The sequence below is a fragment of the Sus scrofa genome, chromosome 9, assembly GCF_054392235.1.
Source record: "Sus scrofa isolate SSC_HxYL_T2T_F1_AM1 chromosome 9, Sscrofa_HxYL_maternal_Yorkshire_Landrace_v2.0, whole genome shotgun sequence".
Taxonomy (NCBI): Eukaryota; Metazoa; Chordata; class Mammalia; order Artiodactyla; family Suidae; genus Sus; species Sus scrofa.
This window is the reverse complement of record NC_139391.1, coordinates 39,560,798-39,587,615: the sequence shown is the minus strand read 5'-3', so window position 1 is coordinate 39,587,615 and position 26,818 is coordinate 39,560,798. Positions and strand designations below refer to the sequence as shown.

The window sequence follows — 26,818 nt, the reverse complement described above, 5'->3', positions numbered from 1 at the left end:
TTTAAATGGCAGGACTGTGCGGAGCCAGACCAAGCAAAACACATTTTCCTCGACAACTTTCACATCCAACCTGGACCATAATAACTCACTGTGAACTTGCTAAGGACAGAGAAATAACTTTTTTTTTTCCCCCCTGGCTGCGCCTAAAACATGAGGAAGTTCCCAGGCTAGGGAATGAACGCGTGCCACAGCAGCAACTGGAGCTACCGCAGTGACAATGCCGGATCCTTAAACCACCGAACCACCAAGGAACTCCAAGAAATAACACATTTTATTGTGACAATCACTTCATGGGAAATAGGATGATCAATTTTGGGGTCTGCTTTTTAGGACTCTTGCAATCACAAGTCTTTTTGGCACAACTTAGAGTATAAATATTTAAACCACGTGCCCTGCACTAAAGAGCTGACTAAAGAATATGTTATTTTAAAAAATAGATGGTTGATTAATACCTCAAGCAAGCAGATATTACCAGTTTCTTCGAGTGGCAGGAAACAATGATCATGTCCACTAACTGTAATGACTTTTTAGATCATGTGTTTATTGTCTTGAATCTCTTCTTCTGACTTGACGCTTTTTAGCATTACTAAAACGAAAATAACATTTTCTCCTAAGGGAAAAATCTTCACTGCTCTGAAAGGAATACACTGATTATGGTCAGAACTGTGTCTCCTGCCCAACCCTCAACCAGGTGTGAAAGCCCTAACATCCAATGTATCGGCATCTGTAGGTAGGGCCTTTAAAGAGGTGATTAGGGTTAAATGAGGGTGGGGACCTATTGCGTTAGGACTGGTGCCCCGCTAAGAAGAGGATGAGACAGCAGAGCTCACTTTCCCTGCATGTGCCGAGGAGAGGCTGTGTGAGGACATGGTGAGAAGATGACTGTCTACAACCAGAAGAGTCCCCCAGAACCCTGATGGCACCTTGATCCTGGACTTCCAGCCTCCAGAACTCGGAGAAAGTTTTCTGTTGTTGAAGCTGCCCAGTCTGTGGTGCTGTGTTACAGCAGCCCTAGTCAACTTTTTCTTACAGTTAGGGAGGGCAACCTCTAATCAGTAATTAAAGAATTGGGATGAGTGTTTAATTCTTGTCTACTTACGGCTGATGAAACGATGTGGAAGGACTGTTAAAAACTAGTAGTTGAAGTTTGCAAGGAAAAGGCATGACAAGGTATTTTTCTAGACAGTCATCTACAGTCAATTAGATGTAACATTTCCTGTATATTATGTGGCAAATATAAGTATGGTAAGTCTAAGATGGGAATCTCACTCTAAGCAGTAATAACGGCTTGTTTATCACTATACCATAAACTCCTCAAGGGCAGGGACTGTTTCCTGGGTACCTACGAAACCACGATGGTTGAGACTTTGCCTGGCACATAAGTGCTCTATCTGCACTGAACTGCTGATAGCAGTGGACCAATTTTATCTTGCAACAAACTTAGGAAGTAGGTATTGCTATTTCCATTTTATAATCAAGGACACCAGAGCGCAGAGGCGCTGACTCACTGAAGTCACTCAGCTTGGTACGCAACCCAGGGTCTGCCTGACTCCACAGTTCATGTGATCTCTGCATGGGGTCTTGTCATTTCCCGGATTCCTTGTTGCTTCTCAAATAACAAGTGAACTGCCATTTTTTTAAAAAGATAGGAGAACATCAAATAATTCATGGTTGAAGGATCTACTCTACAATTTTAAGCATATTTATACTCATAAAAAGAAAAATCTACTTTTTTTTTTTTTTTGGTCTTTTTGCTTTTTAGGGCCACAGTGGCATATGGAGGTTCCCAGGCTAGGGGTCTAATGGGAGCTGTAGATGCTGGCCTACACCACAGCCACAGCAACACGGGATCTGAGACGCATCTGTGACCTACACCACAGCTCAAGGCAACGCCGGATCCTTAACCCACTGAGTGAGGCCAGGGATTGAATCCTCATCCTCATGGATTGTAGTCAGGTTTGTTAACCACTGAGCCATGACAGGAATGCCAAGAAATCTATTTTTTAACAAGTTCAATACTAAACATCAGAATGTGAAATCTCATGGGGAAGGGAGATCTTCAACCCCAGTGCCTATTGCTTAGCATCCAGACAGGCTCGAGATAAGTCTGGGAACGAACACTGAAAATTTCTACTTGAATTAGATACATTTTAAGTCCCAGTAAGTAGCTTTTTACAGAGACTTGGGTCAATGTATAAAAGGAAAAGAACTCATAGGGTGCTTGGTAATAAAAAAACGATCAAACATAAGGAGCTACGCTATGCACCTGAACCGCAAGCCAAATGAAACACAACTTGAGATCTCCTGAGGAATTTGCTTCAAGAGTAGGTGTGAAAGGAAATCACGTACAATAACCTACGCGCGTGCTCAGGAGCAGTCATTTATGTAACCTCTCTTGTGTAACGTTTCAGGGGAACAGGGAGGAGAGCTGCTCCGCCTGGGGCTTTCCTGCCCCAGTCCCTCTCCTGGCAGTGTTTCCAAGAGGGAGGGGCAGGCACCACCTCCCTACTGCTAGCCCGGCTTTGAATTTCTCCTGCTATGCCTCCTCTCTATCCTGAGGGCAATACCAGTCCACTGTGAAGGACTTCAAGTGTTCAGATACTGCAACCCAAATATCTGGAACTTTATCTTATTAATACGTTATTTTACTCACATTAGTATCAATATTCATATTATTTTAGATATTAAAGTATGTGTAACAAGATGTACCACTGCCTATTAAAATGAAGATTAATTTCCTTGGGTTTCTTTTCCACATACCCTGGAGAAGCCAATGCAAAATTCTATTATAATCCTGTAAATTTTGTAAAAGTGCCAAACAAGAAATACAAAGTCAAAACTCTTTGGCTCTTACTTGCACTTTAAATAAGGTAAGCACTCCTGGAAATAGACAGAAATCCTAATGGAGCATATGAATGAACCACTCCTCTTCTTCTTCTTCTTTTTTTTTGACCACACCCTCGGCAAGTGGAGGTTCCTGGGCCCAGAGACTGAATCCATGGTACAGCAGCAACTCAAGCTGTTGCAGTGACAACGTCAGATCCTTAACCCACGGCACCACAGGAGAGCTTCTGCCCTTTTTAAATTTAATTTTTTTCTTTTCTTTTCTTTTTGGTCTTTTTAGGGCCGAATCCGTGGCACCTGGAGGTTCCCAGGCTAGGGGTCGAATCGGAGCTACAGCTGCCGGCCTACACCACAGCCACAGCAATGCTGGATCCTTAACCCACTGAGCGAGGCCAGGGATTGAACCCGAATCCTCATGGACATTATGTTGGGTTCTTAACCCACTGAGCCCCAACAGGAACTCTCCCTTTTTTTTTTTTTTTTTTTTTTTTTTTGTCTTTTTTGTCTTTTTGTCTGTTGTTGTTGTTGTTACTATTTCTTGGGCCGCTCCCGCGGCATATGGAGGTTCCCAGGCTAGGGGTCGAATCGGAGCTGTAGCCACCGGCCCACGCCAGAGCCACAGCAACGCAGGATCCGAGCCGCGTCTGCGACCTACACCACAGCTCACGGCAACGCCGGATCGTTAACCCACTGAGCAAGGGCAGGGATCGAACCCGCAACCTCATGGTTCCTAGTCGGATTCGTTAACCACTGCGCCACGACGGGAACTCCTCCCTTTTTTTAAACTAAGGTTTTCTCTTTCGTATATTTATGTAAGTTCAAAATGATATTCATTTTGCCCTCTATCTTGAATGATGATTATTTATGATGCTGTCTTACTTTGCTTCTATAATGTAATGACCCTGAGGGCAACAACTGTGTTTTATATATCCTCTCCCCTATAGTGCCTCATAAGAGAAGCATAGTAAATCTGCAATAAAAATCTATTAAATGATATTGAATGTACAGGCTAGTTACATTAATTCCTAACATCAGTGAATGATTTTAAAAAATGAGAAATCTCAAAGAAAAAACCTGAAATAAAGTTAATCCTTAAAAATAGGAAGAAGATAAAACATTTGAGAATCTAGTAGATGACAGAAACTTTACAGAGAAACAGGGGTAGAGGATGAAATCCTAGCCTTTTGTACTACATGATGAAAAATGTGTCAAACATGTGATCAGGCACATGCACAGGTAAGACTACTGGTTAATGGGGTGTTACCTTGGCAACTGTTTGTTCAGCAATGGTGCTGGGCCGCCGCTGGCGGGCATCAAGTCTCTGCTCCACAGGAAAACTGCTCCTATGTGATTTCAGGCGCTCCACCAACAAGTAATAAATGGCAGCAAAGTGGTTATAGCTCTTGTTCTGCAAGGCCTGGAAGAGAAAACAAGTGCCAAAGGCAGAGAACCATAAAAACTAACTCAATGATTTAAATCTTTCTAAAAATGAGGGAAGATATCTTTTTTTTTTTTTTTTTTTTTTTGGCCTTGCCCGTGGTGTACAGAAGTTCCCGGGCCAGGGATCAAACTCGAACCGCAGCAGCAACCTAGGCCACAGCAGTTACAACTCTAGATCCTGAACCTGCTGAGCCACCAAAGAACTCCTTCGGTATTCTTAAAAACAGAGTAACAAGCAAAGTACGCCTCAAAATGAAAGCTGTTCCAGAACTTAGAATGGAAGCCAGATAACGTCAATAATTATATAAAGGGTGATACCGCTAAATGACTTGACTGACCCTTTTATATTAATAGGATCCATTTATTTTTCTGCATTCAGAGAAAATGCCATCGTTGTCTCATGTGGACATTCCCCAATGCTGTGATATGGTCCCATCGCATAGCAGTAACTTTGCTCTAAGGTTGGTTAGCAACCTGAGCCCAGAGGCTCTAATCCCACTGCCTCAACACAAGTCCAAACCATTGAAAACTCTGAAGTGAATGATTAAAGTCTTTGGGGAAATTTCTGGTGATTATTTTGGGCTGGAGAATGATATTTGGACGCCAGGTTGAGAGACGCTGTGTCTCCATCCTTAGGTAATTTTTTCCTCTTGTTTTTGCAGTCCCACCCTTTGCAGTCTCAGAAACCTTGCAAATAAAGTTGCTTCCCAATTTCTCACATTCCCGGCTGGCCAGCTCTCCCAGGATACTAACGGAACAGAAAAACAACGGCTCCTTTGGCTTCTACTTCCATATGATAGGCTGCATGGGTGCTGTGCAGTGTAGCTAAGTGCATGGGGAGCACTGGCAGCAAATGCTGCAGGCTCCAGAACTGCGCTCAGGCCGCAGAACTGCTGCTGTTGTAGATCTACTTCCTGGGCAAGTACAAAAAAACCTCACAGCAAGTGACGAGCAGAGCAGGGCAGCAGTCTGGTTTCACTCATGGCTACAATGGAGGGAAAGGCAGCACAGTTTGGAACACTTCTTCCTCACAGGGGGGCAGTTTATAGTCTTCCTTTCTATGCTTCATCTTTATTTTTTAATTTTTTAATTTTTGCTTTTTAGGGCCACACCTTTGGCATATGGAGGTTCCCAGGCTAGGGGTCCAATCGGATCTACGGCTGCCGGCCTACGCCACAGCCACAGCAACACCAGATCTGAGCTACATCTGCGACCTACACCACAGCTCACGGCAACGCCGGATCCTTAACCCACTGAGCAAGGCCAGGGATCGAACCCGCAACCTCATGGTTCCTAGTCTGATTCGTTTCTGCTGTGCCACAAAGGGAACTCCTATGCTTCATCTTTAAAAGCACTGTTTATTTTTTGCCTCTTGTGGAAGTATTAAAAATATGCACCTCCTATGAATATGCTAACTGTTAAAGGACAGATATAAAGTTGACGAGTTTTCCAGGTTCATACTGTCTCAGCTCTATGACCCATGATACTTCCAAATCAGGAATCCACCCTGTTTTTGCCTTCTTGGTTTCTTCAGTTCACATCCTAAATCCTGCTGGTTTTCCTAAACCCGATCCCTACCCTTCTTGTTTCCTGCTCAGTGTTCAGCCTTGTTTCTTATCTGCACATTTATGTTCCATACAAACTAGTTCATAACCTGTATAAAACTTTATGCTTCAACTTAGAAGACACTTTTTTTTTTTTTTGTCTTTTTGCTATTTCTTGGGCCGCTCCCGCGGCATATGGAGGTTCCCAGGCTAGGGGTCTAATCGGAGCTGTAGCCACCGGCCTACGTCAGAGCCACCGCAACGCGGAATCCGAGCCGCGTCTACAACCTACACCACAGCTCACGGCAACGCCGGATCGTTAACCCACTGAGCAAGGGCAGGGACCGAACCCGCAACCTCATGGTTCCTAGTCGGATTCGTTAACCACTGCGCCACGACGGGAACTCCAGAAGACACTTTCTACTATGTATTTGTTAAGCTCCATCTTTGTCTTTTCTTAACCCTTTATAAATCTTTCCTTTTGAATTTTTGGCAGATGCGGCAGAAGGAAGAATTTAGATGTTGATTAAAAGCAAACGCAGACTGTGATGTAACTAACCTTCAGGAGCACTGAGCGGGATGCCTAGGTGCTGGGAAAGCCCATGCTGAAAGACCAGGATGACAGGTGTGAGTGTGAAATGTCAATGTACAAAGTACTACAAGAGTCCTAAAAGATCTTTTTTTTTTTTTTTTTTTTTTGTCTTTTTGTTGTTGTTGTTGTTGCTATTCTAAAAGATCTTTAGTCAAACCTCTGACCACTGTACCTCAACGGTCTTCTGTTGATCTATTCCAAGGCCATGCATGAGTCGCAGAACCTGTTCGTTAAACTCCCCAATGGACGGCTCATTTTCTTGCCCTTGCGGATAGAGAACAGGTCTCTGCACAGGAACTTCTACAAGCATCCACTTATGCTCCTTGATTTGAGCGATGGTTAGCCGTTTGGACGGGTCTAGGACCAACATCCTTCGAATAAGGTGCTCGCAATCTATGGAAAACACAGTGTTACAAAGGTCACATAAATCACCTTCACTGCGGGGTGTTTGACTCCTGTGACTTTGTACAGGGGTGTTGGTTGCTGTATCCTCTGTAGTGCCCGCTGGAAACTGGAAGGGCAAACGAATAAATGGGTACCTGAAGGCTACTTGTATTTGTCAAGTTCACATAAGGAATGCTGACACATAAAATTAACCATCACTGTGAATGAAAACTGCAAAACAGGAGGTGTAGGTTCTTCCAATTCTGTGCTAAATGAATCTTTCTATTGAATTCCTCAACTGATAAGATCTAGACACAGACTTAGAATTCCACAAAATGAAAACAAAAACAAAAAACAAGCCTTCTTCACAGAACAGGCAAATAATCAACAGGTCCTTACAGTCGCTTCTGAGGCCGCGGTGCTAAGGCGATTGGAGGCCAGGGCTCTCCAAGGAACTGCTGCTTGTCTCCCTTCAGTGCCACTGAGAACATGTGCCTGAAACACTAGTTACTTCTGACATAAGTAAAAGCAGCACTGCAGCAGCTCTGGGCACTGGCTTGTTCTCTGAGCTTGACGTCACGCTCTGTACTCCCCCCACATCACTTGTTAGGTAGGTGCCAGGCACATGCTAAGAGCTTTACACATTCAATTAATCTGCACGACACCCCTATTGGAAAACTACGTGACATTTCCATTTATAGATTGAGTAAACTGAGGCCCAGAGAGGAGCTATAACTTGCCAAGGCCAGATTGCCGGTAGGTGGTGGGTTTAGGATTAAAACCAGGTGGTCTGGCTCCAAAATCTTTCCTCTTAACTACTAGACAGTACTTCTGTTACTAGGAACAACTAAGTTAAGGACGATAACCAAAATGTAAACTGAGTAAACCTAACTGCTGCCTATGCAACAACGCAGTACAAGACTGGTTAAGGATTATGGCATTTCTTCTTAATGCAATAGTTTTGCTAGTTGGTTTTAAATTTAATTAAACAAAACTTTTATAACTTCCACGCAAAAGACATGTGAAAATCCATTTCATATTTAGAGTAAAATGGTTGGGAATCTGAATCTACAAAGTGCTTCTCTTCGTCTAAAATAAACCTGGGACATTTATAGTCAAGAGTAAATGGGAAGACTTGCTGTTAATCTGGGAAACTTTCTGTTTCCAGTTATAAGCAGGAAGGCTGGAATTTCTCTCACCTACATGGAGGGGGTTGCTTATTTCTCTGGCTTGTTAAGTGACTCAGTCACTTTACTTGGCACCCAAACTCTTAGAAAAAGGGAAGCCTTTGTCTAGGCACTCGCTTGGGAGAACAGCCTCTGCAAAGCGCAATTTTAAGATAAACAGGTCATTACCTTCTGACATGAAATATGGAATCCGGAATCTTCCTTCTAAAACTCTCTGCCTCAAAATTGGAAGCGTCGGTCCATCAAAAGGAAGAGCTCCACAGACAAGGACATAAAGAACGACTCCCATGCTCTAGGGGAGAAAACAGTACAGTCACTTTTCCACTGAGAACTTCAAACACTCTTTGTTTTCCTAAACATCCCCGGGGCTCTTAAAACAGATGGACTGAAAAATCCCTTTGTTTGAATTTACTTTTTTTTATAATTAAAAAAAATCTGAAACATCGACTACTGCAATAAAGCATCCTATAATAAATACCAAAAGAATTACATTTAATCATTTTGTTTACTACTTAACTCCAAATTACTGCTGATAGTAGGATGATAACATCTGTCCCTAAAAATTCTTTCCTAGAATCTAATTCAAGATGCTCTAATTACGGTCCAGTGCAGGGGAAGTATGACCTTCTGCCTATGTGTTAGGTAGCAAGAGCTTCAAAGATGGGCCAGAGTATCAAATATTATCATTACAGATGCATTTAACACAGCAAAGCAAAGAAATACCCAAATATCCAGCTGTGGTCCTTCATACTGCTGCCCTTCAAAGACTTCTGGGGCTGCATAAGGGGGGCTGCCACACCATGTTGCCAGCAGTTCACCACTTTTAAAGAAATTTCCAAAACCGAAATCTATTGGGATGGAAATAAATGTTACTTTCATCTGTGCTCTCAAACTATACTGAATTTCTTATGATAATGCTATATTAACAGTATCACTACTATTCACTCTGTGAGGATGGGATGACATGTATCTTGTGATGCTTCCTTAACACTTAGCACCATGAATAGCAAATAGTAAGTATTCAATAAATATTTGTTGAGTGAACGTGTTAATGAATTATGTTTTCTTCTCAAAGAGAATGAGTGAGAGGCTGGAAAAAGACTACGTCTTTTTTTTCCTTTCTTTTTCTTTTTTCTTTTTAGGGCCACAGGTGCAGCATATGAAAGTTCTCAGGGTCAGGTCAAACTGGAGCCACAGCTGCTGGCCTTCGCCACAAGCCACAGCAATGCCAGATTCTTAACCCACTGAGCAGGGCCAGGGATCAAACCTATGTCCTCATGGATTCTAGTCAAGTTCGTTTCCACTGAACCACAACCTGAACTCCAGACTTTATGTATTTTTTAAGGCTAAAAGAAAATCCATTGGTAGGGACAACGAACTTGAATTTGATAATCTTAGAATTTCAACTATTCCATGATCAAGAGCTCATTAGCTTATATGGTCAATAAGGAAAGAAAGAAATGAACAAAACTCTAAGATATTTACCTAAACACAAACATGGGACTGGCTGCTCTTAGAGCCATCACCCCAGAGTAGCAAGATGAATAACCTTTTAAGGCAACTGAGTACAGTGTTTCCTAAGTAACAGCTCTCTCAGCGTTGGCCTGCACATCCTGAGTCAGGCAGATACCCATCTGAATAGCTCGTTAACAAGCGATGGTGAGGTGGCCCAGCCACAGGCCACCTATTACCAGGATCAATTATGTACTCATTTATGGAATGCAGTGGCATTACACTTCAAGACAGGTAATGGTCTTCCCCTTGTGATATTAGTCATAGTGAATCTACAGCTTTGATTAAACAGCAAGCACTCTGGAAACACTGTCCTCAGACGCCTTCCACGAGCATGAAAGTTACAGCAGAAGATAAATGCAGTGAGAGTGTAAATGCAAGCTCGTGCCCTCTTGCTAAGCCTTCACATAGTCTCATGTTCTTAGTGAAGGAACAAACTCCTGGTATTTTGTCAGTTAGAGCCACACTGTCTTAGGTTGCAACAGACTCCTGACTGAAGAACACGCCTTAGTGACAGGAACTGGCTCTGCTCTGGGTAGTGTCGGCCCTACATGGATAGGGAGCTTACAGAAGTGCCCCAAGGGGACTGGAGCGAGTCTCCAGCAACAGCATGATGGACCCTGTGACTTGGGTTCAGTCTCTGTGAGCCTCCCCAGCTGTAACTCTGAAACATCCACAGTCAGCAGGCTGTTGTGAGGATCCAATGAGTTAACAGAAACTCACACTCTGCTCACTCCTTGAGACCACAGCCTACTTCTGAACCTTAGGAGAGGCACTCTCTAAGCTCACTGACGCACAAACTGGTGGCAAGCAGTGGTAACAGTGACAGTCATGATCCCCAACACCACAGCCGCGTGGCAGGGGCCGATCTATGAAGTTAGGGAGACCTAGAGCTGACCTCCGGTTTTGCCACCTTCTAGCAGCAAGGTCCCTATGTAAATTCTTGAACTCTCCTGAACTTTACTTTCTGTACCTATAATGTGGGGATAATCCCCCCATCGCAGAGAGGATGCTGTGAGGACTAAAGGAGATAAAGAATGTAAAATGTCTGGAGCACAGCAGATGGGAAATGTCAGCTCCCTTCTCCTTTTGTGAAGCCATCATTCCCAGCTACTGCCTTTCAGAGAAAAGACTCCTGAGAAAACACAAAGGAAGGGTAAAGAAAGTGTGGAGAAGCTTCAGGGTTCAGCAGAGGAGAGAAAATGGTGCATGAGGAGGAGACGGTGTGCCTAAATCTAGGGGAACGACACTGTGGTCTGTCCTTGGCATCCGGGAACACGAGCCAAGCTCAGTCCTACACTCTGCTGTTCAAAACCACGGTCAGAGATGGCTTATCTTCTCCAGTCCACTTCCATGACCAACTACTCATATCCCATCGCATCCCATGCGTCCATTATTGATAGGTATTTCTAATTTTCTAGAAGAAGTATACTTTCAAATGCGCCAAGGACGAGATGTTCAAGTAACACTTAAAGAGGAAAATGTTAATTTCACTCACACAGAAAAGCACAAGAAGCCCTGGGATGTGTGTTTGGAGATCCTGAAATAGGTCCAATAATTGCTGTACTTTAAACCATAATCATAGGATGAGTTTTTAGCACATGTAAGTTGAGGATACTCTCCAACAGCGCTGTAACATTTTAACATCTCAAAGGGCCATTACAGAACTTCTGTCACTCTGAACCTCTGCTGACTCTGTGGCATGAACTCACAGGAGTGACAGGGACAGAGGCCTGTCAGGAAGGGGGCCTTGACCCTCGCTCTCCTAGGCTCTCTCACTGGACACTTCATAGGCGGGAAGGGGGCAAAAAACTAGGAAAGCATCACAGTGCCTGTGGTAGCCTAGTCTTAACCTTGGCTGTACAGATCTGGGACAAAGACAGTGTCCTGCTAACTTATTATTATTTTTTTAATTTTCCCACTGTACAGCAAGGGGGTCAGGTCATCCTTACATGTATACATTACAATTACATTTTCCCCCCACCCTTTCTTCTGTTGCAACATGAGTATCTAGACAAAGTTCTCAATGCTATTCAGCAGGATCTCCTTGTAAATCTATTCTAAGTTGTGTCTGATAAGCCCAAGCTCCCGATCCCTCCCACTCCCTCCCCCTCCCATCAGGCAGCCACAAGTCTCTTCTCCAAGTCCATGATTTTCTTTTCTGAGGAGATGTTCATTTGTGCTGGATATTAGATTCCAGTTATAAGTGATATCATATGGTATTTGTCTTTGTCTTTCTGGCTCATTTCACTCAGTATGAGATTCTCTAGTTCCATCCATGTTGCTGCAAATGGCATTATGTCATTCTTTTTTTTTTTTTTTTTTGGTCTTTTTTGTCTTTTGTTGTTGTTGTTGTTGTTGCTGTTTCTTAGGCCGCTCCCGCGGCATATGGAGGTTCCCAGGCTAGGGGTTGAATCGGAGCTGTAGCCACCGGCCTACGCCAGAGCCACAGCAACGCGGGATCCGAGCCGCGTCTGCAACCTACACCACAGCTCACGGCAACGCCGGATCGTTAACCCACTGAGCAAGGGCAGGGACCGAACCCGCAACCTCATGGTTCCTAGTCGGATTCGTTAACCACTGCGCCACGACGGGAACTCCATGTCATTCTTTTTTATGGCTGAGTAGTATTCCATTGTGTATATATACCACATCTTCCGAATCCAATCATCTGTCGATTGTCCTGCTAACTTATAAGGAGGCTGATACTTAATAGATGCTACTTCTATTTCCTGTAGGTAACTGAAGAAAATGGGAACTTGGGTCTGTAGGAACAGTAAAAGGAAGGCGCAGCAAAAGACAATCTGGTTCACCAAAAGGATCACAATAGCATGTACGCAGATGTCTTCTATAACCCCGTCAAAGCACTTCCACGTTGGACTTGTAATCATCTGACGTATGGGTTAAGGAAGGCTTTTGGGTCAGGCAAATCTTGGGTTTTCCACTTTGTGTGATCTTGGCCAAATCAATTTCTCAGAGCCTTTGTCTCCTCATTTGCAAAATGGGGAGAATTTCTACACTTCTCAAAGTTATTGTACCATATATTCACAATAAGTGAGTATACATAGATAAATACACTTATAAGTAGATACATAATGCTTTAGTCATGCTCTTGGAACATAGCAGGTGCTCAATAACCAGTAGCCATTGAATAAGCTACTTTAATAGAAGAATAGCAATTCCTCTTCTTGTTTTACTTATCTGTCTTCCCCATCAGCTAAACTCCTTGAGAGTAGAGAAGGGGGAAATAATATGTCTGTACTCCTAGCACTTAGTACACTGTCAGCAGACAGAAGCTGATCAATAAAGGTTTGTTGAATGAATATGTTGTTAATATCTCTTTTATAAGTGCAAGAAGCCAATCTAAGCGCTCCTAAGATGGTTTCTTCTTACTAACTCCAGGAGGTATTCTTACTTTAGGAGGAAGGGGGGGGGGGCAGAAAGTTAAGTGTCTTGCTAGAGGTTACACTGTTGCAGACTTGGAAGAGAAACCAAGTCTGACTACAGAGCCTTTTATGTCTTTCTCTGGCACAGTGATATGTAGCTATTTTTGAGCAAGTTAATAATTGTCAGGTTTAAGAAGTGGCAATGGGAAGGTTCTTAAAAATAAAAGTCTTTTTATTTCTTCACAGGAATCTGGACAATTTGCTTCATTCACAGTTTGCAGCTTTCTGCCTAAAAGCATATAGAGAAATGAGGGGCAAGCAAGAGGAATGAAATACGAAAATGGCAGAGCTATGCAAGGTTTCTTTCTTATCGCTGTTTATTCACATGTAGTGGGTTAATGTTTCATCACATCAACCAATTCCTTCCTTCCTTCATTAAACATTTGAGTGATCACATGTGTCAACCAACATGCAAACACAGAGGACAGGTCACAACAACAACGAATATTCAAAGACTCCACGCTATCACCTAACTTTTGCAAAGCATTATGAAAGCAATCATGTGGGCATTTCTGTCTATGCTAGACCCAGCCTGGTCTTGCTGGAATAGAAACATCCTCTAGTTTAATGTCTTCTCTAATGCTCTGATCTGCAAGTTAATACCTTAAATGATGGCTGCCATGTCTCTCAGACACTTGGCTTCCTCTTTCTGTCTCCAGAATGTAAACCATGTTATGCTGGGTTCACTGTGGTATTATTTAACTTCTAATTTTGAAATAACTTTAGATTTACAGAAGAGTTGCAACAATAAGGGAGAATTTCCTGTGCCCTTCATCTAACTTCCTCCCCACTGTCAACATGGTATCTAACTATATTAGTAAAATTAAAACTCAGAAAGTCACTTTGATTCAATAGAATTGAACACAAATGAAGGCTGAACCACAGACTTCATTAGGATTTCACCAATGTTTTCACTAATGTCCCTTTGTAGGGCAGGTTTCCACAATGTACTCGTCATTATGACTCCTCAGTCTTCCCTAATTCATAACAGTTCCTCAGTCCTTCTTTGTCTTTCATAAAGTGCAGGTCAGGTATTTTGTAGACTGTCGCTCAGTCTGGGTTTGCAGGATGCTTCCTCCGGATTAGATTAGGGATGTCACACAGGTGAAATGCTCTTCTCAGTGCATATCAGGGGGTGCGTGTATTATGTCTAAATTACTGGCGGGGGGTTAGCCCTGATTGCTTCAGATGGTGTCTGCTGGGTTGCGCCACTGTAAAGTTACTAATTTTCCTCTTGTAATCAATAAATATCTTAGAGAAGATATATTGAGACTACAGATATCTTGTTTTTCCTTAAACTTTTACCTACTAATTTAGCATTTGTTGGCAGATCTCGACCGCAGCAATAATTTCTGTGACGTTCTAATGGTGAGCTTTCATTTCTCTCACCCCTTCTATTTTATTATAACTCTTCAAGAGTTTTCCGCTTTACCCCTCTTATTTACTTCTTCATTACACTGGTTATTATTTATAATATTGTCATAGTATATTTACCATAAGTATTTACTTTATTCTTTGGGTTATAATTCAATACTATTGTTATTTATTTAGATGCTGAAATTTTTCCAGCTTTGGCTACTAGGAGCTAATTCAGGTTGGCTCCTGTATCATTTCAACATGCTCCCATCTTTTAAAAATTTCATATATTTTTCCTTATCTTTTGGCACCAGAAGATGTTCCAGGCTCATCTTATACGTTCCTGCCCCATTCCAGAAATTAATCACTTTTCTAAGGAGTCCTGATGCCTTTTCCAAAGGAATGGCATTTAGAAACCAAGACTACGGCCTAGATGTACTCACAGCAACTGCAATGTCACTGAATCTAGGCCCTGTCATCAGATTTAGGAAAAGTATGTAAGAATTCTAACCCATGTATGCACACACACACCTGTGTTCATTTTGTGCCTATCTCTAAACGCCTATGTATAAAGGAAATGAAAAAACAAAAACCCTGAGTGCATACTGATACTTCTCACTGCACAAAGATCAGGCTAGCATTATTTTGATATTATTTTTATCATATGTGATTGACTAGACAACTCTGACAACATTTTGAAGGTATACAGAAGTTTTTTTTCCTCTGCTGTAATTTGTTGTTTCTGTGGGAATAATCGTTTTAACTCTCACTCATAACATACCTTGAATCTGTCAGACTGATCAAGATTTTCAACGTTTCTTAAACATAGTAGGAAAAGACAAATCTTTCTCAAAGAATCCCTTAGCTTCACAATTTTCCGATATGAAATCATTAGATGTTTTTGAAACAAAATGACACTAGTCTTTTAACATGGTGTATGAGTTATAATCAAATCCAAAATCCATTTATGTCTTGCCTACTTTGGCCTTAGCATCCCACATTTGGTATTTTTGTATATATTAGCTCATTTAATCATGATGATGCCCTGTGAGATATGAATGTCTTCACAAATGGGGAAATTGGAAGCTGAAAGAGGTAATTGACTTGTCCAAAGATCTACAGCTGCAAGTGGCTTACCTACTATTCAAACAGGTCCTTGGAACTTCAAGCCAGGTGTTTTTTTGTTTGTTTGTTTCTATTTTTGTACTTTATCACAGATCATTACTAGTCAGAGAAATTTAATCCAACTTAAAATTGGAGGTAAGGCTGTTATAAACCCAGGAAAAATCCTTTACATTAAATAGAGATGAGAAATTTTCTTTTTTTTTTTTTTTGGTCATGCCTGCAGCATGTGGAAGTTCTTGGGGCACAGATTGAACCTGGGCCACAGCAGTGACCCGAGTTGCTGCGGTGACAATGCTGGATCCCTAACCCACTGCACCACAGGAGAACTCTAAGGGATTTTCTAATTTATCCTTCTGCTAGGAGAACCTCACAAGTGAGGGCTCTCTCCTCTCTACAATACCAGATGCTAGGTTAAAAGCATCTTTAACAAGTGAATGGGAATAATTAAGATGTTTATAAAATAAATGTCAGAAATATACATCACCGTTCATTGCAGAAATCTATATTTTAAGAATGCACGATGTGTTAAAATAGACACAGCTTGTCCTCCTCACATGAAGACGACATGTGCTCCCATCCCTACCATGCTAAGGCATGCAACTCTGACGTTTCACTCCGACACCAGTTTTGCGATTTCCTGATACATCCAAATTTCTCACTTGGTTTCTGTGTGGCCTGAAATGTCCACAGAAGAGAGGGTTTGGGGTAGAGTCTTTAACTACAGAACAGATTAATTACTGCTGACTGACTCTCATGGAAATCAACTTGGCTTCAAAGCTGAGCCCTCTAATTACCTTTTATCTAACTAACCAGGAAGGCGCATGAATGTATTTGAAAACAGTATTAGAACTGATATTATTGTTTTCTGCTTTATATTCTGAAAGTGACTGATTGACCTGAATCTTCCTGATAACAAAAACCAATTACTATTACTGTCATCACTAAATTACATAAATTATCAGTGCCCAAACATCATTAACAAAAGGCTAATGTTTTGGGAATAACAGGGCCTTGCACAGAGTAAATAAGCTGATCCTGATGATTACTGTCTGATGGGAACAAAACACATCAGCGAATACTGTTGTGTTTGTCAGAGTGGAGTAGATCAAACATTAGCATGCATACAAACCACCGGGGGCACCTGCTAAAATGCAGATTCTGATTCAGGAGGCCTAGGGGTGGGCTTGACAGTCTGCATTTCTAACAAGCTCTAAAGTGATGCTCATTTTGGTCCCCAGAGTACTCTTGCCGCAGCCAGAAAACAGAGAATAAAACAGGGGTTGTGAAAAAGATACAGAAGATGTTAAACAGACTGTCACCGTTGCTGCAAAATAATTATAATTACCAAATAATTTCAGGATTTATTTTTTTAATTTTTATTTATTTTTATTATTATTTTTGCCTTTTTGCCTTTTCGCCTTTTCTAGGGCTGCTCCCACGGCACATGGAGGTTCCCAGGCTAGGAAATCAGAGCTGCAGCTGCCGGCTTACACCACAGCCACAGCAACGTGGGATCCTTAACCCACTGAGCAAGGCCAGGGACCGAACCTGCAACCTCATGGCTTCTAGTCGGATTCATTAACCACTGTGCCACGACGGGAACGCCAGGATTTAATATTTAAATGACAAACACGAAATAGAAGAAGTCATTAGCCAAACTACTTAAGCCATTTTTTTTTCTTTCCTTTCTTTTTTTTTTTTTTTCTTTTTCAGCCACACCTGCAGCATATGGAAGTTCCCAAGCCATGAATCTGAGCCGCAACTGTGACCTATGCCACAGCTGTGGCAACACCAGATCCTTAACCCACTGTGCCAGATGGGATCGAACCTGTGCTGCCACAGAGACAACGCTGGATCATTAACCTACTGCACAACAGGAGCTCCTAAGTCATTTTTTTAAAAAGGAAAAAAGCACACAAAGCATTGAAAACTAGTCTTCAAGCTAAGAAAAAGTAAACTGTTTCCAGGAATTAACAAACCAAGGCAATTTTTAATCTCCAGCAGTGTGCTATAATGTCTAATTTATAATTTAAAAAATCCTCCTACAGAGAAGCAGATGGCTTTAGGGTTAAATTTATCCTCATTTCTAAAATTACCAGTAGAATTCAGATATCCAGTCTTGCCGAAGAGTTACACATCTTTTGTCATTATTAGAACAGGGGCGAAGACGACAATCGGAGGAGATGAAAGCTGACAAATGGAAGGTAGCAGAGTGTAGGGACGGAGCTGACCCACTGCACAAACTGAATACCGACCAGCCGACGCTGACGTCAATGCATACTTTCGTGCCCACCAGCAAGAAAAGGCCAGCTGCACAGTTTATTTCCCGGCATCAGTCACTCCCTCCCTACCTGACGGGAGGACACAAGAACAATCATCACCGCTGAGACGCAATGTGATCCTGTGGACCAGTGTGAGACATCTATTCGTCCGTGAGAGAGTTCAGTGAGCTAAGAAGCAAATAAATGCTCTTCCTTAGCCCAAAATGGAGTGGGGAGGAGGAGGGAGATGAAGAGGGGAAAAACAAAATAAAATGAAACAGAACCCTCTGAGCTGTCTTCCATCCATATTCTGGGCTTAAAGTATCACTAGTGCTAAATAGGTTTGAAGGACAAAGACAAGGTCTCACTGTGTTTGCTGAGGCAAAGCTCTTTTCATCACATTTTACATAATACTAGAGGCAGGAGGATAACAAATGGAAGACTTCTAACAAATATTTTACCAACAGAACCTGTTTCAGCCTTCCCTGCCCTTTTTTAGTTCTAGGGCACAAAACTAGAGCTAGATATCATAGAAACCCTGTCGGGGTCTTCCAGTAATCAGGAAGGCTGTTGGAAGCAACAACGAGAGGTGGTGGGCTACTCCGAGATCATAGGTCAGTTCAGAAAGGAAACCTTCCTCTTGGGCTAAAGACAAGTGACTTGTGATGCACAGGTCAGCTAATCAGGCTCACTATGCATTACTAATTACATTTAAGGTCTCTCTCACAAAAAATTAATTTGCATCAAGCAGAGACAACTTAGAATATAAATGATAAACTTTCCTTGTTCCTCTGAGATTATATTAATAAGGCTTTAAACCTTGGTCATTACAAAAAAGACAAAGTGAGGGGGGTTATAAGGCTATCAAAAATTTTAAGATTTGTTTTCACATGGAGTCAATTATACATTGAACACAAATAATAGTTACCTTAAAAAAATTTTTTTTTAATAACTGTTTTTTTGGCCGCACCCGAGGTAGGAAAAAGTTCCTGGGCCAAGGATCAAACCTGTGCCACAGCTGTAATCAGAGCCACATCAGTGACAATGTTGGATTCTTAACCCATTGAGCCATGAGGGAACTCGGAATACAAATAATAGCTACCTTTTATTGAGTGTTTACATGGTGCCAGTAACTTTAATTAGCAATGTATTTAACAAACACTTAAATAGCACTAACTATGTATCAGGCTCTGTTCTAGGAACTTTGCAAATATTAACTAGTAACCACTACGAGATATGAACTTCTATTATTCTCTCTTAACTGATCAAGAAACTGAGGACAGGGAGGTTAGGTAATGTGTCCAAGGTCACACAGCTAGTAGGTGGCCCTGCCAGGATTCAAACCCAGGTAGCCTGGCTCTAAAGCCCACAATCTTACCTGTTACCCTCTCTGTGTCTAACACTATCCCAAATCTCTACAAAGTTTCTGAGAAACAGATTAATCTCTGTTTAATAGATTTGGAGACCTAGGCTCAGTGAGGTTAAATACGTCAGCCCAAGGTCCTAAGTGGCACTGCCAGAATTGGCACCAGTACCGATAATCAAACTCCACATTCTTCATGGAAAACCTTGTTTGAACTGTGATATTTTCTGAAAACTTCCCCCAAGTAATTTGTACTTTAAATTCTTATCTAAGTGTTCATGAGAAACACTTCAGATTAGAAACAGTGAGGAAGAATAACACTAAATGTCCTTCATCTATTTATTCTCAAGTCAGTGCCTGAATAGTCACAGCTTGGAGGAAACGGTACTGCAATTATTAAAACGAATGAAAGTCAAAATTTATTTGCATTCTGCCTCTGAATCTGAATGTCCTAATACTCTTGTGTGGTGAAGCCTGAGGTCTCATGATGGCGGCAATGAGCACACAACGGGTGTGGGAGAGGCCACGGCTCGCCAGGGTCTGACAAATTTACCTACTGGAGGAGCATAAATGAGAAGCTGATTTTTTTCAAAGCCAAGTTTCTCTATTTATTAAAATAAGACCATGTTTGATACTTCTATTCCATTTTCTGTCTTATAAACAGAGACAAATATTTAAATTTCAACCTAGTTTTGGTGTGCAACGTCTCTTCAATTTCGACATACAAGATGGCTAAAAGAGTTCATTTATTCAGTCCATTTAGCAATTAAAGAGATCTTCATAAGCAGAATAAACAGAGAAAGTGTAATTTGAGGGAATAATTTTGTATTTTATGCTGGGATTTTGTAATTTTTCCATGGAACCTCACCTTTCCTACATGTGTTGGATTTCTTTAAAATTCAAGAAGAATCCTTAGAGGTCAGAAGATGATGTTTTTTTAAAGGGAAGCAGGGCCCTAAAAAAGTTATAATATCTACAGGTAAAAGTAAATACCCTGGAGAACTTCTTTGGCAGCAATGGAGCACATTACACTCCCGGCAGCATGGCGAACCTTCACCATCTGGCTCTGCCTCCATGTCCAGGCTCCTTTCCTATCTTTTCTCACTGTCACCTATGCTCCCCTAGCTTAGGTCTGCAGCTTCCCTGCACACGTTGACTCTCTGGCCTGTGTGCCTTTGCACCTGCTGAACCACCTGCCTGGAGCTGCCATCCCCACCTCACCCCTTCAGTATGCTCTCCCCCTTCCTCCTTCTCTCCCCCAGTCCCACAACAAATGCCTCCTTCTTAATCAGATCTTAGCTAATAATTTCCCTGATTCTTCCTAGCAGAGTTAGGCTCACTCCCAGCCTCATGGCCTATACAATGATCTTTTTATGTTATATTTAGTGGTTGTGGATTAGCTCCCTGAGGTGACAGCAGACCTGAGCTGTTTCTTGCATCGCTGTTGGGTTTTTGTCTTGAAATATCGGAATCTCCAGGACATAGCCCAGGAGCATAGAAGATGCTTCATAAACATGTGCTAAAATTTGGGGTAAATGACGGTGAGGATGACAGAGAAAATAGTGTGGGCATGAAGATATTTGAATGCTTAGATATACCGTATATACACGGACATGTTCACGTGTGTGTGTGTGTGTCTACTTGAGAGGGAATCAAGGATTTCAATGTATGAATACAGAATGATGGAACCCCAAATTCATTTAGTGTTACTCCCTCACTGAGGAATAACTGACAATGCTTGGAAACTACAAAGTTATATAGTGGAAGAAGCACAGATATTGTGGTCAGGGAGACCTGGGTTTGAATTCTAAGTCTGCTACTTATCATCTGAGTCACCTTAGCAAGTTATTTAACCTGTGTTTCAGCTTTCTTATCTAAAAACTGGCAATAGCTATGCAGCTCCTAGAATTTTGGTGAAAATTCAACGATACCAGTATCTAGAAAAGGACCTGAAAATAGTGAAGGCTCAATAACGTTAGAAGTTATACTTAACTAGAGAGAACAATTTAGCTCTCTGACATTTTCACCTGTCTTCTAGATAAATATTAGAAGGACTTTAGATTTTCAAAAATATAATTTTTGGGGGGGTCTTTTTGTCTTTTTAGGCCTGCACCCACAGCAAATGGAGGTAGGTTCCCAGGTTAGGGGTCCAATTGGAGCTGTAGCTGCTGGTCTACACCACAGCTCATGGCAATGTTGGATCCTTAACCCACTGAGGGAGGCCAGGGATCGAACCCATGTCCTCATGGATGCTATTCAGGTTCATTAACCAGTGAGCCACAATGGGAACTCCCTCAAAAATATAATTTTTCAAAAATTAAAATATCAAAACCAAAAAACTAGACTTCACATAATGACATCAGAAACAACTGAGTTTGCTTACCTCTATTATAGCCCAGAACTACAGAAGACCTTATTATAGCCAAGCAAGACTCGGTTATAAATGTAATGGAATATTCTGCGTATTTTGTTTGCAAGTTTCTCTGCTATTTTTTTTTCATTTTTTTTATTACTCAAATGAATTTATCACATCTGTAGTTGTATAATGATCATAACTAATCTGATTTCACAGGATTTCCATCCCACAGCCCAAGCCCATTCCCCCACCCCCCAAACTGTCTCCTCTGGAGACTGTAAGTTTTTCAATGTCTGTGAGTCAGCATCTGTTCTGCAAAGAAGTTCCGTCTGTCCTTTTTTCAGATTCCACATGTCAGTGAAAGCATTTGATGTTGGTGTCTCATTCTGCTGTTTTATTTTGATATTTTCTTTTGAGATGGTAGTGACGGAGTGCTTTGTAATTCCCACAGCATATGACTCCCACCTCTAACCTTTCTGTCTCTGCCTAGAAAGACTCCTGGAGGAGTTCCCTTGTGGCTTAGCAGTTAAGGATCCAGTGTTGTCACTCCTGCAGCACAGGTTCAAGCCCTGGCCTGTGAACTTTTATAGGCCGCAGGCACAGCCATATAAACAAAGAGATATAAAGTCTCCCAGAACTCCTTTAAGGTACTTCTTTAAGGAATTTTTTTGTTTTGGTGGTAAAGGAACAGAAAAGTAAGGCAGGGCTTTCCTCCTTCTTTCTACAAGGGAAAAGACTTCAAAAAAACAAGATCCTTTCCTGGGAGGGACAATTTTAGGGCAGCTGATGTTTTCCAGCAAAGTGTGCTAATGACTGGCAAAAGGAGTGAAATGAATGAGACCAAAGGAAGGGCCAAAAGAAGGAAAAGTGGGAGAAATGAACACATATTATAAACTAGAGAATCACTGGAGGTCCCGTCATGGCTCAGTGGTTAACGAATCTGACTAGGAACCATGAGGTTGTGGGTTCGATCCCTGGCCTTGCTCAGTGGGTTAAGGATCTGGCGTTGCCGTGAGCTGTGGTGTAGGTTGCAGACATGGCTTGGATCCCGCGTTGCTGTGGCTGTGGTGTAGACTGGCGGCTACAGCTCTGATTAGACCCCTAGCCTGGGAACCTCCATATGCCATGGGTGCAGCCCTAAAAAGACAAAAAAAAAAAAAAAAAAAAAAAAAAAAAAAAACCCAAAAACAAAAACAAAAAAACTAGAGAATCACTAATACTACAGATTGCATTTTGAAAACAAAGAAGATAAATTAATACAAATCTTTATATATTTAATGGGAAGGTAACAAATTAACTTAAAAAACACTCTTTTATCAGGCACAATCCCTTAAGTGAAAAAAAAAAAAATCACAGACTACAGAATGAAAAATCCATTACTTCCCTGAAACATATGTTACTGGCATTTAAGATTAATTGTTAAAATTAAAGTAAGTAAAAGTGAAAGTTAAGTAAAAAAAAAAAAAATTATTTTCCTTTCCTAAAATGCCTAAGATGAAAATGAATGGTAAACACCATATAAATTAACCAGTGAAATGCATGAATCAGAGGCTTTTCACTTCTATCTTCTACCGAGATGCAGCAAAGGCAGCTGCTTTCTCACGAAACTTAGTGAATCCAGTGAGCATCCAGCCTCACCAGTCAACCACTTCTTGGTCAGCTCCTCTCTCGTGGACGCCTCTGTCCCACCTCCATAATCCTGGGACAAAACACCACCACCTGCCAGGTTGCTAAACTTTTCCATGGTGCCCCTTATCCTCTTCCAAACTGAACCAAAATAAATCTCTCTCTCTCCCACAACACAAACTACTGCGGCTGCTCTAGTGCACAACCCATTTTCTTTGCTGGACTGCTGCACCGGCTTCCTTATGAACCTTCCTGTCTTCACTCTCATGCACATCTCCCACCTACTGTCACTCCGCAGCAGGGAGAGAGACATCTAACACGCAAATCTAATCATGTCATTCCAGTCCCGCTTCATCCCTGCCCCCATCCTAAAATTCCCAATAGGCTATGCCCCCTACTGCCAACAGAATTAACTCTTGGAAATGTTTCTCATGGCGTTCAAGACCTTTCTTATTCTGTCATTGTCTACCTGTTCTTCCCTATCTATCCTCATACCTATAGCTGTACAATTAACCAATGCTAGGCAATAGTTCCCCACCATTCTGATCTCAATCTCTCTCTCTCCCATGCTTGTGGTTATGAAACAGTCTGCCTGCCTGACTGCAATATCGTACTTCTGTTTATCTTCCTGGCCAAGTGTCTAATGCATCTCTCAAGCCTATAGTCAAAGAGCTCCTTCTCCCTGAAGCTTCCCTGACGTTGCGGGGAGACTGATGTTCCTACATCTATATTCTTTTTTTTTTTTTTTTTTTTTTGTCTTTTAGCCTTTTCTAGGGCTGCTCCCGTGGCATACGGAGGTTCCCAGGCTAGAGGTCCAATTGGAGCTGTAGCCACCAGCCTACACCAGAGCCACAGCAACAGGGGATCCGAGCCGTGTCTGCGACCTACACCACAGCTCACGGCAACACCGGATCTTTAACCCACTGAGCAAGGCCAGGGATTGAACCCGCAACCTCATGGTTCCTAGTTGGATTCATTAACCACTAAGCCAGGACGGGAACTCCTACATCTATATTCTTATTGCACTCTGTGCATGTATTTTGGGGCAACTATCATATTGTATTTTCAAATAAGAATATTATTTCCCTACTGGACTTTTAAGATCACAGGAAATGACTTTTTGATTTGCATCCCTAGCTTCTGGCACGGCACAGTACCTGACACAAATATTTATTGACTGAATGAGTTTTGACCACGTGAATAAGGAAACTTGGAATATAAAATATAAAATCTTTTACAATGGTGAAAAGAGTAGGAGGAAAGCTAGCAAAACTGCTCTGAGTCTCTGTGTTATAAACCAAAACCCAACTATATCAGAGCAAGGTGAGGTGCTTTTGTTCCCAAATACTTCTCATTCTACTTCCGTCACCTCCTTTGTCTTTTTTCTATCTGCAACCTCTCTGCAGACACCAGTCATAATTAAGAGCGCAGGCAGAGCCCCAGACCCCACGCTGCTCCTCCAGCCCCAGCAGCCCCTCACACACTCAGAGGAGCGCCACAAAGGGGCCTGGACACACATCAGACGGAGGCTACACATCAGACCCTGTCCCAGTCCTGCCACAGTGTGTGTTAACAATGAACTTATTTCCCTTACTTTTTCATTATACACAGAACTGAGGAAATGAATAAAACACATGCTGAGAGAGCTTGATGTGGCGGGTGGAAGCACTCCCGCGTCTCTGCCTGCAGGCCTGCTTCTGCACCCCGAGGGCCATGGCTCATGTCTGATCACGTTAGAGCCGGCTGTGTCCCAGTTACCTGCTATTTTGATATTCATGTTGTTATCCAGCAGGAGATTTTCAGCCTTGAGGTCACGGTGCACAATCTTCCGACCGTGACAGTAATCAACAGCAGACAGGATTTGCCAGAATTTGCGCCTGGCCTCGGACTCATTTAACCGGCCGTGATTAGCAAGGTAGTCTGCAAAAGAAGAAAGAATTTAGAGTTATTTGCATACAACAAAATACACAGTTATTAGTACTCAGGATTTTTTTTCCATCAAAAAGTTCTTTTAAGAATGAGAGCTAGTTTTCAAGTAAAACGCTGTTTTCCGAGTTCCTTGTCTTGAAAAAAGTAATTCCAATCATATTTCACCAGAGTTGAGATAAGTGGAGACAGCTGAAGACCAGACAATGGCAACTGGCATAATATTCACAGTACAATTTAAAATGCTTTTTTGGATTAAGAGATACAGACTACTCTGTATAAAATAAGCCACAAGGGTATATTGTACAGAACAGGGAAACATAGCTAATATTCTGTAATCACTTTAAATGGAGTGTAAAAATATTGAAAAGCACTCTATTATACACCTGAAACTAATATAATAAATCAAGTATACTTCAATTAAAAAAGCTTTTTAAAGCTTAAACATCCCCTCTTTTACTGAAAACTTTATCGAATATTTTTCCTGACCACATTTTAAAAACAAAATTTATTTATTTTTTGCTTTTTAGGGCCACACCTGTGGCATATGGAAGTTCCCAGGCCAGGGGTCGAATCAGAGTTGTAGCTGATGGCCTATGCCACAGCCACAGCAACGTGGGAACCTAGCCACATCTGTGACCCACACCACAGCTCACGGCAATGCCAGACCCTTAACCCACTGAGCAAAGCCAGGGATTGAACCCACATCCTCATGGATCCTAATCAGTTTAACTGCTGAGCCACAACTGGAGCTCCTCCTCAAAACTCAAAATTTACTGAATACAAAGAGCATGAATACATTCTCTGGTATCTCATCAGACAAAGGATAGCTTTCTTTTAAACAACCATTCATGCAGTTGTTGTACAAACAGCCTGTATCAGGAGATAAGACGGTTCCTGGAAGTAGCTTAAATAATTCACACCCTGTTGTTCTCCTGTTCAGTGGATCAATTCTGATCTACCCCAAAACAAAGCAAAGACTTGTTCTCAAAACCATGTTCTCTAAAGAAATATACTTTGTAAGACACATTAGCTATTTTTGTGCATTGTTATAACCATTAAAGCAGTTTATTTGAAAATGAATTCTATATGTATTAATTCTGTATGAATTCAATATAACTAAACATTACAAGTTATTCAAGTTTTATCTGAGGATCTAAAAGGCCTCTGAAATGATCTTTTGGGGGAAAGGGGAGTAAATGCAAACCTTGAAAAGTTTTCTGTTTAAGACTATTTCCCATGGTTGGGAATTGTATGGGTGAATCAATATTCACAGTCACCTTCACATATTTTCTGTTCTAGGCTTTGTGGTTTTACCAGTTTTTAGATTCCATGCCTTTGGCTCATGCCATCTGCAATATTCTACAAAATTTACTAACATTCGTACAGCACTTTATAGTTTATTAAAGCATGTTCATATTACAGGATCTCACTTAATCTTCCTAAAAGCCTTCTATGATAACTATTACTCTAATTCCCACTTCATAGATGAGGAAACTGAGGCATTAAGCAATCCGGCTGAATTCAGACAACTGGTAAGTGAATAGCTGATCTTGAACAAAAACCTCCAAATTTTTTTAAAAAACTGTATCAAGCTTCTTTATTAGACTCCTGCTAAAATCCTAACTATCCTTTCAAACCCCCGCTCAAAGGCCACCTTGCTTTCAAACGATCCCTCATCCCTTGGGTAGTAAAAAGCTCTCTCCTCTGAATTCCTTATCACTTAAAATACACAGTCCCACACTTTAATTATCTGCATATAGCTCATAAATGTCTCCATGTGTGCGCACATCCAGGTGCTCCTGTAAACACATACAGCTCTAACACTCTGTGTATTAAAAAATAAAAGATGCCTT

General features: G+C 41.6%; 1 protein-coding gene across 12 annotated transcripts in view; it reads right to left on the bottom strand.

Moving 5' to 3' along the window:
• The window catches only part of SIK2 (salt inducible kinase 2), a 131,075-nt gene that overhangs the window by 35,767 nt on the left and 68,490 nt on the right, over positions 1-26,818 (bottom strand). For all 12 annotated transcript variants that reach the window (XM_084976010.1, XM_084976015.1, XM_084976008.1 and 9 more), the window contains exons 4-8: positions 24,795-24,956; positions 8,715-8,839; positions 8,160-8,283; positions 6,593-6,813; positions 4,109-4,261 (exon numbers count right to left, since the gene is read on the bottom strand). In XM_084976010.1, the coding sequence (XP_084832136.1) occupies positions 4,109-4,261; positions 6,593-6,813; positions 8,160-8,283; positions 8,715-8,839; positions 24,795-24,956 (785 nt within the window). The remainder of the gene's footprint in view (positions 1-4,108; positions 4,262-6,592; positions 6,814-8,159; positions 8,284-8,714; positions 8,840-24,794; positions 24,957-26,818) is intronic.